Below are 12,522 nucleotides of genomic sequence, written 5' to 3'. Positions count from 1 at the left end.
GGGGGGGGAAGCAGGCTCCCAGCTGAGCAGAGAGCTCGATGTGGGGCTCAATCCCAGGACCCCAAGATCATGACCTGAGCTGAAGGCAGAGGCTTAACCCACTAAACCACCCAGGCACCCCTTGATTTTTTTTTTTTAACTCTCTTTTTCATTTATTTCCACTCTGTTCTTTATTATTACCTTCCTTTTATTAGATTTAGTCTTTGTCCTTTTTTCCTATTTACTTTAGGTGTAAGGTTAGGGCATTTATTGTCATTTTTCTAGCTTCTTGAGATAGGTCTTCATTACTATAAACTTCCCTCTTTGAACTGCTTTTACTGTGTTCTGAAGATTGGGACCATTGTGTTTTCATTTAATTTGTCTCCATGTATTCTTTTATTTCCTCTTTGATTTCTTCACTGACCTATTGGTTATTTAGTAGCATATGTTTGTGTCTTTTCTAGGTTGGTTGGTTGGTTTGTAACTGATTTCTACTTCTACACTGTTTTGGTTGGAAAAGATGCTTGTTATTATTTTAGTCTTCTCAAATTTATTGAGATTTAAATTTGTTGTGGCTTAACATCCTGGATTATGTTCAATGTGCACTTGAAAAGAGTGTGTATTATGCTGTATTTGAGTGGAAATTTCTGTATATATTTGTTAGGTCCACCTAATCTAATGTCTTGTTCAAAACCACTATTTCCTTGTTGATTTTCTATCTGGATGCCTTCTCCATTGATGTAAGTGGGGTGTTAAAGACTCCTATTATGATTGTATTACCATCAATTTCCCTCTTTTTGTCTGTTAATATTTGCTTTTTTTATGTAGGTGTGAAATTAATATTTTTAATGGATGTTCATTTATTTATAAGTCTTACCATCGTCTTTCCTCTTTTTTCTCCATTTTCCCTTTTGCCCTGTACAGTGTTTGCACATTTGTTTTCTTGCTTTTTACTGTTGACGTATTTGGAGATGTTGTAGTACTTCTCCATACATAACAGCCATACTACATGTGTGCCTCTATCCTTTCCCAAGGAAGGGAAGTCAGATCCTCCAGATGTGGGAAGGAACCTCCAGAGGAGGAGGTTCACTATTGTAATGAATTACTTTTGTCAACATGTTTAGTTTATGTTTCAATTTAAGATTTTATTTAAAAGAGCACACCAGGTTTTTTGTTTATTAAAATGGTTCTTGGGATTAAAAAGGTAAGAACTCTTATTTAAAACTGTGGCTTTAAGTGATTTTTTCCAAATTTATAGAAACACTTTTACTTTTTAATAAAGATTTTTCTAAACGAATTGAAGAATGACATGGCATTCCCAGGAGGAGATATGCTCTATTTGATCTGAACCAGTTTTGCAACTTATATGAAAATATGCTTATGACTTTCACTATTAATCCTTTTGCCTCAGATAAAATACCCAGGAGCCGATATGGATATCACTTTATCTGCCCCGTCATTTTGCCGTCAGATCAGTCCAGAGGAATTTGAATACCAGAGAGCATACGGCTCTCAGGAACCTCTGGCAGCTTTGTTGGAGGAAGTCATAACAGATGCAAAACTTTCCAGCAAAGAGAAGAAGAAAAAATTGAAGCAGGTAAAAAGAATGTTCTTCAGAAGCCATGTCTTCTTCCTACTAGTCTTAATATTGTTTTTTCTTCTTATTCTCTGCTTTAATGGGTTTCATGTGAATCTCATCTTCTGAGATGTAGCAGTTTTGAAAGTATATTATTCAAGTTATATACTCCAGAAGTCTCATGGATGTACTCAGTTGTGATGAGTTTCCCACATCTTATTCTCCAGTGTAGATATTTTACCATTATTGAGCTCTTCATTTATGGAGCTGCTCTCTGTTATTTGTCCTTTGTTTGGGTATTTGGCACGATGTGAGTTAATGGAGCAGTTACTTTAAATTCTGAGAAGCTACCAAATGAAGATAAATTCCTCTGATTTTTTTCTGAAAAGTAAATTGTACTGAATTTGCAGATATAAGATGTGTAAAATTGAAGAGGCTTTGGTTTTAGATAGCCAGTATTTGGGGTTTAGTTCCTGCTAGGTAACACAGCTTTGGGTTTCATTGAAGAGCTTTTAATTAAAAATAGATACACTTTGACCATTCTTAGAGTAGTGATTCAAGATTAAGGGAATGGTTTTTATTTTTCAAGACTGATTCCTGCAAGCTTGATTCCTGATCATACCATACATTTGGGGTTATACACAGAGCACCAGAGTTCTAGACTCCCAATCACATTTTTCTCAGTAATTTTGGAGAAGAGTTTTGGTGTTGGGGATCAAAGAAAAAGCATCATTGCCTCTCTTGAAGCTTTTATATATACTGGAACGTTTTCCCTTCCATTTGAGCAGAAGCAGGTGGGGTTGAGTTGGAGAGGCAGGGAGATCGTGAAATGTAGTTGGGCCAAAATTTTCTTCACCCGTATAGAACATAAGTTATTTTCAAGTCAGAATTACGTGTGACTATTTTAAAAGTGAAGTCTATTTATAGTTAGCAAGCAGAGGAAATTTTAAGAAATAGGACTGAAATGAGAAGTTTGTTTGAAGATTGGATCAAATTAAAGTTGCATTAGATCTATAACAAGTGGAATTAAATGATCTCACAAAAAGAAATGGATTTGTGTTGGAGTGAATTTGATTATGATTTGTCATCGTCTTATTCTCTTTCTGATGGAGAACAATAAACATTAAAACAAAGACAGCCTCGTATGGAATCAGATCAGGAAGTCTTTAATTTTAAAATTAGATCACCTAATTTTATTGGTTCTTATCTGTTTTTTTACTCATCTTGAATTTTTTTTTTTCCAGTTTCAAAAATCCTATCCCGCAGTCTACCAAGAGCGATTTCCTACACCAGAAAGTGAAGCACTTCTGTTTCCTGAGAAACCGAAACCGAAACCACAGCTGCTAATGTGGGCACTAAAAAACCCTTTCCAACCATTTCAAAGAACTAGAAGTTTTCGGATGTAGTACTTCCATAGCTGTTAGAGAGCTCTGTTGTTGCCTTGAGCAAATGGATGGTTAGAGAAGGACTATGGTGGTGGAAGAGGAAGAGCAGACAATAGAGACTATTACTGAAATATAAAGTGACTGGACTTCCAAAAATGTTGAGCCATTATCAGTATTTTTGTAAAACTTAGTGCTATTTTTGAAGTGTAAAAATCATTTAAAATTTAGACAAATATACAGGGGTAATGTTAATGTGTTTGTAATTGTTACAAAATTTAAGGATTTTTATTTTTTTATTCGTTGTTTTTCATGGTGTTAATAAGATAATTATGTGTACATTTAGTTACTGATGTCTTTGTTATAACCAAGCCTTAAAAATAGTGTATATACTTGAGTAAGAAAGACAGTGGGGTACTGTTACTGTGATGCTGTTGATATCATAGCTTAATAGTTCTGGTTTCTCTTTTGTAAAATCTCATTTTCAACGTTGCACCAAGATTCTTAATGTCCGGTATTATGATGGCTGTGTCTTTCATTGAGGATTCATTGGATGTTATGGCAGATATAACTAAAGCTGGTTCTTTAATAACATATATATTAGCTGGTGTTTTGTTTACCTCTAAGTGGAGAAGATGTTCATTTTCCTGCAGTGGTATAATTTCAGTCTTGGCTGAAAATGGAGAATTGAACTGAATAAACTTTTTTGGTCCTGATTGTAAGTCAGATCTCTGTTATTTCATGAAAAACACAAATGGATTAAGTAAAATGAGACTACTTCCTTTATGTTTCCCCCAACTCCCTCATCCTTTTGAAAATAAATGGGCTGTAAATAAATACTGTATTTTGTTTCAACTTGGTTAGATTTTAGTTCTTTTATTTCTCCAAAAAGGGATTCTCTAGTATCATCCATGCTTTGTTCAAGCCCAGGTAACACCTTGATAATCATCATTCTGAACTCCAGATCTGACATCTTACTAATGTCTGTATTGATTAGGTTCCTAGCTGTCAGTACTGGCTCTTGCTCTTCTTTTTTTTTTTTTTTTTGAGGTGAGTTTTTCCACCTTGTCATTGTATCCAGATAAGAATAGAAGAATGAGGGGTGCCTGGGTGGCTCAGTGGATTAAAGCCTCTGCCTTTGGCTAAGGATTGAGCCCCACATCGGGCTCTCTGCTCTGCAGGGAGCCTGCTTCCTCCTCTCTCTCTCTCTGCCTGCCTCTCTGTCTACTTGTGATCTCTGTCTGTCAAATAAATAAATAAAATCTTAAAAAAAAAATAGAAGAATGAGAGAACAAAATACTAAAAGGGTAGCAACAACCCCAGAAAAATATACACTAACCAAATCGGAAAAGACCCAAAATGGGGGGTGGGGAAGGGGGGGGGAAGAAAGGAGAAAAAAACATTATATATGTATGTATATGTATGTATGTATATGTATATATAAAACATTATATATGGATGTATATATATAAACATATATATTTGTATGTATGTATATATATGTACGTATGTATGTATATGTATGTATGTATGTATATATGTACACACTTGATTTTGGGTGTATTTTTGTCTGTTAAAAGAAACTGCTTCCCAAAATTTTAAATAAAGAAAAACATATATATATACAAAAATAAGGGTAAACACGATGAAGGGATGGAATATGACTTTAAAGGTGAACATTTAAAAAAGATTCTAAAAAAGGGATTGATAAGAAGTTGGTTGAAAAAAGAAAGCAAAAAAAAAAAAAGGAAAGAAAGAAAGAATGTGATCAGACTGAAGACTAGAACAAAGCCATGCATTAGATTTAGGGTATATTTTGATCTGTTAGAAGACTCTCTATCCCAAAATTTTTTTTAAATTTTTTTTTATTTGACAGAGAGAAATCACAAGTAGATGGAGAGGCAGGCAGAGAGAGAGAGAGAAGCAGGCTCCCTGCTGAGCAGAGAGCCCGATGCGGGACTCGATCCCAGGACCCTGAGATCATGACCTGAGCCGAAGGCAGCGGCTTAACCCACTGAGCCACCCAGGCACCCTCTATCCCAAAATTTTAAAGAAAAAATCTGTATATACACAAAAAATAAAGCTAAATACAATGAAAGATAAGACTATAACAATGAAAATTTTAAAAAGATTTTTTAAAAGGTATTGATAGGATAAAATAGTTTAAAGAAACATTAAAATAGGAAAGAGGAAAAATTTAAAAGATAGAATAAAAAAAGTTTTTAATATTTACCTTTGAGGGGCATCTGGTGGCTCAGATTGAGCCCCACATTGGGCTCCCTGCTCCATGAGAAGCCTGCTTCTCCCTCTCCCACTCCCCTTGCTTGTGCTCTCTTTCTCTGTCAAATAAATAAACAAAATCTTAAAAAAAAATTTTAACTTTGAAAGACTAAAGGATCCTGGGGAAAAAGCCATGAGTTATCTATGTGTTGCTTTCCCCTCACTCCGAAGTTCTGCAGTTCTCATTGATGGGTACTCTTGGTCTTGGCTGGATGTTCCTGCTCATCTTCTGTGGGAGGGGCCTGTTGCACTGATTCTCAAATGTCTTTGTTGGAGGCAGATTGCACCACCCTTGTCAGGGGCCAGGCTAAGTAATCTGCTCTTTAGTAGCTTTTGTTCCCTGAACGCTTTCAGTAGAGCTTTGGAGGACGGGAATGAAGATGGCAGCCTCCCAGTCTCCAGGCGGAGGAGCTGAGAGCTCGGTGCCCCACTCCTCAGTGCACCTTCAGAGAAAAGCAGTCAATCCCTCCCATCTCCATGGTCTCCGGCTGCGCTCCCCGCTCACCCAGCTTGTGACCAAGCGTTTCTGTCTCTGGCACACGGCTTTGATTGGAGTCTCCAAATCCAGCAGATTCCCGCCTCCAGAGAAGGAAGCTGAGTCTCCCTGGATCTGCCACTTATGGAGTCCCTGCTCGAAGAACAGGGGTCCAACTGTGCCTCAGATCACAGTTTAAGGTAACCCTGCGCTGAGAGCTCACTCCTTGGCTACATCTTTGTAGCCGGCTCTCCACTCTGATACCTGGGAACTCTACCACACTCAGGCACCCCTGGTCTTTTTGTGTCCCTGTGGGTCCTGAAACCACACTGTCCCCATGAGAGCTCCACCCCCGCTTTAGCTCTGGAGCAACATCCCTCAGTGGAGCAGACTTCTAAAAGTTCCAATTTTGTGTTCCACTCTCTACTGCTTGCTGGGAGCTGGACCCCCCCCCCCCCCCGCAGTCTATATTCCTGTATATCACCTTGGATTCATTTCTCCGCATATCCTACCTTACAAAAAATGGTCGCTTTTCTGTTCAGAGAATTGCTGCTATCCTCCTCTTCTCTCTCCTCTTGAGTTTGTAGGTGTCCAGAATGGTTTGATAACTATCTAGCTGAACTCCTGGGACCTGATGGTATGACTCTATCCTACTCTTCTGCCACCTTGCTCCTCCCTCTTGTTTTGCCCTTTGGATTGAATTTTCCTTGCCTTTTTGATCTGGCCCTGTTCTTTTGTAGCAGAATGCCTCCTATATTTGACTCTGATATGTTTACTTAAAAATGGATAAAAGCGGGGCACCTGGGTGACTCAGTGGGTTAAAGCCTCTGCCTTCAGCTCAGGTCATGATCTCAGGGTCCTGGGATTGAGCCTGCCTCGGGCTCTCTGCTCAGTGGGGAGGCTGCTTCCCCCTCTTCTGCCTGCCTCTCTGCCTACTTGTAATCTCTCTCTGTCAAATAAATAAATGAAATCTTAAAAAAAAAAAAAAAAGAAAGTTAAAAAAAATGGATAAAAGTATTCCTATTGATATGGGTACCACCTTTCCTTACAAATATGTAAAGTAATAGGAGATGTTTAGTGTTTCAAGATTTGTTTTCAAACTTTGGAATAATGTTTAGAGGAAAGAATAAGTCTCCTGCTCTCTTTGCCCTTTAATGTAGAGTCTACTTTCCAGAATCTCCTCTCCTATTGAATATCTTTAGAAATATATGACCTTTTTTTTAAGATACACTATATATATATATTTTAGGAAGAGAGCACGGGGTTGGGAGGGACAAAGGGAGAGGGAAAGAAAATCTCCAGCAGACTCCTGGCTGTGTGAGGACGCTGATGTGGGGCCTGATCCCACTATCCTGAGATTATAACCTGAGCTGAAATCAAGAATCAGACTCTTGCTCATATATAGCATAAAACTGATTTTTATATCCAACCTCCATGATAGACTTTTCTATTAATTCTAACCATCTAGTGTGATCTTTTTGGGTTTGCTACATTCACTACATAATAAGCAAACAATGACAGTTTTTTGTTTTTCATTGCTGTGGTTGACAGCTTTTAAAATGTCCCCTGTGATTCTCTTGGTATTTGTCCCAATGTGTAATCTTTCCTTGAGTGTGAGTTGGATCTAGTGATATATTTGTAACAAACAGAATATGGCAAAAGTGATTGGATATCTCTTTTGAGATTAGATCACAAAAAGGCTCTGGTTTCCATCTTGCTTGCCCTCTCCCTTAATCTCTCCCAGGCCTGCTCTGAGGAATGCCAGCCTCCCTGTGTGAGCTACCCTATGGAGAGGCCCAGCAGGCAAGGAACTCCTGTCTCTGCCCACTAGCTAGTGAGGACATGAGACCTACCAACAGCTGGATGAATGATCTTGAAAGTGGATATTCTGAGGCTTGCCAACAGCCACGTGAGTGATCTTGGAAGAACGTTCTCTCAGACAAGACTTGAGGTGAAGGCCACCTTAGCCGACACCTTGACAGCACCCTGGGACAGGCTCTGAGCTAAAGGACTCTGGTAAGCTCTTCCTGGATTCCAGACCCATAGAAACTGTGAGGTAATAAATATTTGTTGTTTCTAACCACTTAATTTTGGGGTAATTTGTTGTGATGTGATAGATACAATACACCTAATTCTGATTTCCTCCTTCCTTCCTCCTCCCTTTGTCCCTTTCTTCCTTCCCTCCTTCATTTTTAAAAATTATAAAATGTCACTATCTCTGGTAATGCATTTGTTTGCAGCCTTTTCATATTTTAATATATTAGTTGTAGCCTTTGTAAACAGCATATGGTGTTTTTTTTTTTTTTAAGAGCCCAGCGTGACAATTTTTGTTTCTAACTATAACATTTAGACAAATTGTATTTAATATAATTACTCTATATTTGGGTACCAATGTTTATTGATGCTTTATAGCTCTTTGTCTCCACTTTCTTGACTTTGAATTTTACAAATCATTTCATGTTTTCTCCTACTAATTTGCAACTAAACACTGTTTCTAATTTTGTTGGGTCCTTGAAAATTACGTATTATATACTAATTTATCAAAGCTTTAAGTTAGTAAATATTGTTTACCCTCCTCTCAGACTGTTCAGGGTCTTAAAGCACTAATAACACCCTCCCCAAACAGATAGTATTCTGTACTATATTTTAATTTTGTTGTTTTTAAACCACATACTATGTTGTTTTTATATGTAGTCCTTGTTTTATACTTACCCTATTTTACTACCTTTTTCCTTCTTCTGAGGGTACATTCTTTAGAATTTATCTTCAGTATATGTTGTTTTTGTCTGAAAACTTTTTAATTTTACCCTTACTCTTTTTTTTTGAATAGCTTTATTGAAATGTAATTCACATGATATACAATTAACCTATTTAAAGTGTATAATTCAGTGGGTTTTGGTAAGTTACAATTTTAATTTTTAAGTTGTGATTAAATATATGTAACAAAATTTGCATTTTAATTATTTTTGAGTGTACAATTATAAAGAATGCTCTCATTCTTTGAGGATATTTCTGCTATTTATAGAATTCCAAGTTGAGGGTTGTTGTATTTCAGTACATTGTAGTTATTCCTTTGTTACCTGGCTTCCATTGTTACTGAGAAGTCAATCGCCACTCTTTGTAGATACAATGTCATGTTCTTTTTCAAGTTTTGTCTTTGTCTTTGGTGATCTGCAGTTTATAGTGACATACCTAGTTTATATAATATACTCTTTAAATGGTCATTCTGCTTGGTATTTGTGGGGGTTCTTAAATAGGAGGATCAAGGTCTTTCACCATTTATTTATTTTTTTTAGTGAGCTATTTATTTATTTATTTTAGAGAGAAAGAGTTCAGGGAGGGGGCAGAGGGAGCGAGAGAGTGAGAGGATCTCAAGCAGACTCCCCACTGAGCAGGGAGCCCAAGCTGTGGCTTTATCTCATGACCTGAGACCACGACCATGAGATCATGAACTGAGCCTAAAAAAAAAAAGGAAAAAAAAAAGTCAAGAGTTAGAAGCTTAACCCACTTAGCCACCCAGGTGCCTCTCTTTTTTATGTCTTTGTCATAATCTCTCCGCTTATGATTCTTTAATTAAATATATTTTTAGATCTTTTCACCCTGTCCTCTGTCTCTTAATCTCTCATGTACCTCCCATATTTTTGTCTTCCTATGCTGCATTCTAGAAAATTTCTTTAGTCTTTCTTCCTGTTCAGCACATCTCTCTTCACGTGTGTTTAGTGTCCTGTTAAATTCCTGTAGTCATTATTTTGGAATTTACATCCAGTTTACAGCTCAGAGAATCAGGTTGAGGAACTTCCCGAAGATCCCCCAGCTTGTGAATGGCTGGTTGATGGCCACAGCCAGCTCTGCTGGACCGCACGGCCCAGGCTCCAGACTCCCACGTTTTACTGGTTCCTACTGAGCACTACTTTATTGTGTTTATGAGTGCTGGGTGGATGTTTTATGTAAAAGCACACACTTTTTTTTTTCAGTTTATACTTTCTAAAACTTAAGAGCTCAGACTTCTTTTTGATTTGTAGTGTTTTCATTGTCCTAACCTAGCTTTGCCAAATTCATTTCCCTTGTTTCTCTGGTCACTTTCTATGAATATCTGCTGAAGATTTTTCACTGGATTTCCTGCATGTTTTCAAAACTACTATTAACACTGCTGAAACCAATTTCTTAGAACTCTGTGGTGCAATCAGGTATTTCTTTCTTTGTAGGTATACCTTTTAAAGCATTGTTAGTGCATTTGCTTTAGTTTTTAGGTCTGCTAAGTAGGAAATGTTCTAGGGATTGTCACTAATCTGAGAGACTATGGTAAAGAATTTATCAGATGAGTGTTACATATAGGAAACTTGAGGCTACTTACAGCACATTTTCAAGGTTGAGTAAATCTCAGGTATGAACCGGGTAATGGAATTCAACTATTCTTCATTCTGATTTTTCACACATCTTTGTGTTCCCCTATCTGCCTTCAGGGAAGTCATACCTGGGCTCTAACAAACATGGTAGATGTATCTGTCATGACTTAGCCTTTGTGTTAACCAGGAGCTTGATTCTGATTCCCATACCCAGAAGAGAGTTTCTGTACATTTTTATAGGAAATGTAACTTAAAAAGAGCCAGTATTTGTGAACCACTGATGGTCAAGAAGAGGAAACTGAGCGTTTCTATGTTTAAAATGTCACAAAATCTTCTGTCACGATTGAAAGAGAAATCAATTAAAATGGCTCTTTACTATATGGGTGTGGCTGAATTTTTATTTCATTTTATTATTATTTTTAAAGATTCTTATTTATTTATTTGATATAGAGAGAGACTGTGAGAGAGGGAACACAAGCAGGGGAGTGAGAGAGGGAGAAGCAGGCTTCCCACCAAGCAGGGAGCCCAATGCAGGGCTCGATCCCAGAACCCTGGGATCATGACCTGAGCCAAAGTCAGACGATTAATGATTGAGCCACCCAGGCTCCCCTCAATCTTTATTATTTTTTACCTTTACTCTGAAGAACAAACCTCAACAAATGTTAAAGTCCTGGAGTAAAGCAAAAGTGTTCTTATCTACTAAAATCAGCATTAAGAGGTAATTCAATTGTCTGTCCATCTATTATCAGAGCATTTGCCCAAATTTAAAGTGTTTACTTAAAAATGAGAGAATAGAAAGTCTATTTTTGTGACATTTGGAATTATTTTGCATTTGCATTTTCTTGATAATGACAACATAACCTGCAAAAAAGTATAACATCTTGGGAAGGCTGTGTGGCCCAGTTGGTTAGGCAGCTGCCTTTGGTTCAGGTCATGATCCCAGGGTCCTGGGATCAAGCCCTGCACTGGGCTTAGCAACGTGTCTGCTTCTCCCTCTCCCTCTGCCTCTCCCCTTGGGCTCTTTCTCTCCTTCTCAAATAAATAAAATCTTCACAAAAAGTATAACATCTTGAATCATTACATATTGGGTCTTCCAGGCAAACAAATTACTATGATTATTCAGACCTTAAGAAATTATTTGCTCCTGGGTACCCAAGTAATTTTAAAGTTGGGATATGGTACCACATTAATGAGCAAAGAATTTGCTTATTTGTATCAACTTGGAAATGTGTTATTTAATTTGGTAGAACAAATATACTCCCTGGGAAAACTTGAGGGTATATTCACTAATTTAAGAATATAATGAGGCTGTCTGGGTGGCTCAGTCAGTTAGGCATCTGCCTTTGGCTCAGGTAATGATCCCGGGGTCCTGGCATTGAGCCCCAAGGTCATGGTCATGGTCGAGGTTGGTCTCCTTGCTCAGTGGGAAGTCTGCTTCTTCCTCTCCTTTTGCCCCTCCTCCTGCCCCTGCTCATGCTCTCACTCTTTCTAATATGACTAAATAAAATCTTTTTTTAAAAAGAACATAATAAGTAGCTTCTGATAGATTTTTTTGTGTGTGTATATTTTAGTGTCTATGTAATCTCAGTATTTTAATGTCCCAATTGAGAAAATGAAATGGGAAAAATAATGGCACGAAAGGGTACTAGCCCATTAAAAAATTTAAAAATGCCATGTTTAGTGCATATTTGTGTTGCTCAGTAACTTTCATAATTCAGTGAATCTAAGATTTAGTTTACAAACCATGTACAGTCTTTGCAAATTCCATTGTGGAGAATTGTTAAGTGAATTGTTTGCTTTGAGTATCTAGAATAAATTATATTTTCCATAAACTGTCCCTGTCTCAAAACAAAAAAATAATATATGTATTTGGCTGTGTCTATTCACTGTATAATACTTCTTTTGCGGCTCTTCTGTCAAAACTGAGAACAGTATCCAGACCCTTTTCAGGGCATATAACAGAAGTTATTCTCCCTGCTTCCAGCCTCCACAAATTTTCCTTCTTGCTGCTGACATCTCTCTAATAGGAATAAGGTAGTCTTCTTGAGTATTCTAGTAAGACAAATAAAACTTAATTTTAAAAAACTCAGAGGACTAAAAATCACTTTATTTTCATAAGAAACAAGTAAACTATAATTGATATTTGAAGATTGAAGTACTTGGGCATGAAGAGGCCTTTTGCTCATGGTTTCCAGTAAGAATTTGTGCCCTCTGGAAGGGTCTTGACAACAAACATTTCAGTGATGATTTACCAAAATAGTGGAATGGTTTACTGTGAAAAATAGTTATGCCAGGATAAAATGTATTCTCTGATTTTGAGAGCCTATGATTCCAGTTTATTTCTATTTAATAATATATACATTATCTGTATTTAAAAAAAAAATTTGTTGTGTTTTAGGGGTGTTTTGTGGCTCAGTAGGTTAAGCATCTGCCTTTGGCCCAGGTAATGATCCCAGGGTCCTGAGATCAAGCCCCACATCGAGC

The 12,522-nt window shown here is 37.3% G+C and overlaps 1 protein-coding gene across 1 annotated transcript in view; it reads left to right on the top strand.

Moving 5' to 3' along the window:
* DEPDC1B (DEP domain containing 1B) overlaps positions 1 to 3,792 on the top strand; it is an 80,125-nt gene extending 76,333 nt beyond the window's left edge. The window contains exons 10-11 of the mRNA XM_059416632.1: positions 1,391 to 1,576; positions 2,800 to 3,792. Coding sequence (XP_059272615.1) covers positions 1,391 to 1,576; positions 2,800 to 2,961 — 348 coding nt within the window. The 3' untranslated portion in view covers positions 2,962 to 3,792. The remainder of the gene's footprint in view (positions 1 to 1,390; positions 1,577 to 2,799) is intronic.
* The last annotated feature ends 8,730 nt before the right edge of the window (positions 3,793 to 12,522 follow it).

The sequence above is a fragment of the Mustela nigripes genome, chromosome 12, assembly GCF_022355385.1.
Source record: "Mustela nigripes isolate SB6536 chromosome 12, MUSNIG.SB6536, whole genome shotgun sequence".
Lineage (NCBI taxonomy): Eukaryota > Metazoa > Chordata > Mammalia > Carnivora > Mustelidae > Mustela > Mustela nigripes.
This window is presented reverse-complemented; position numbering and strand designations above follow the sequence as displayed.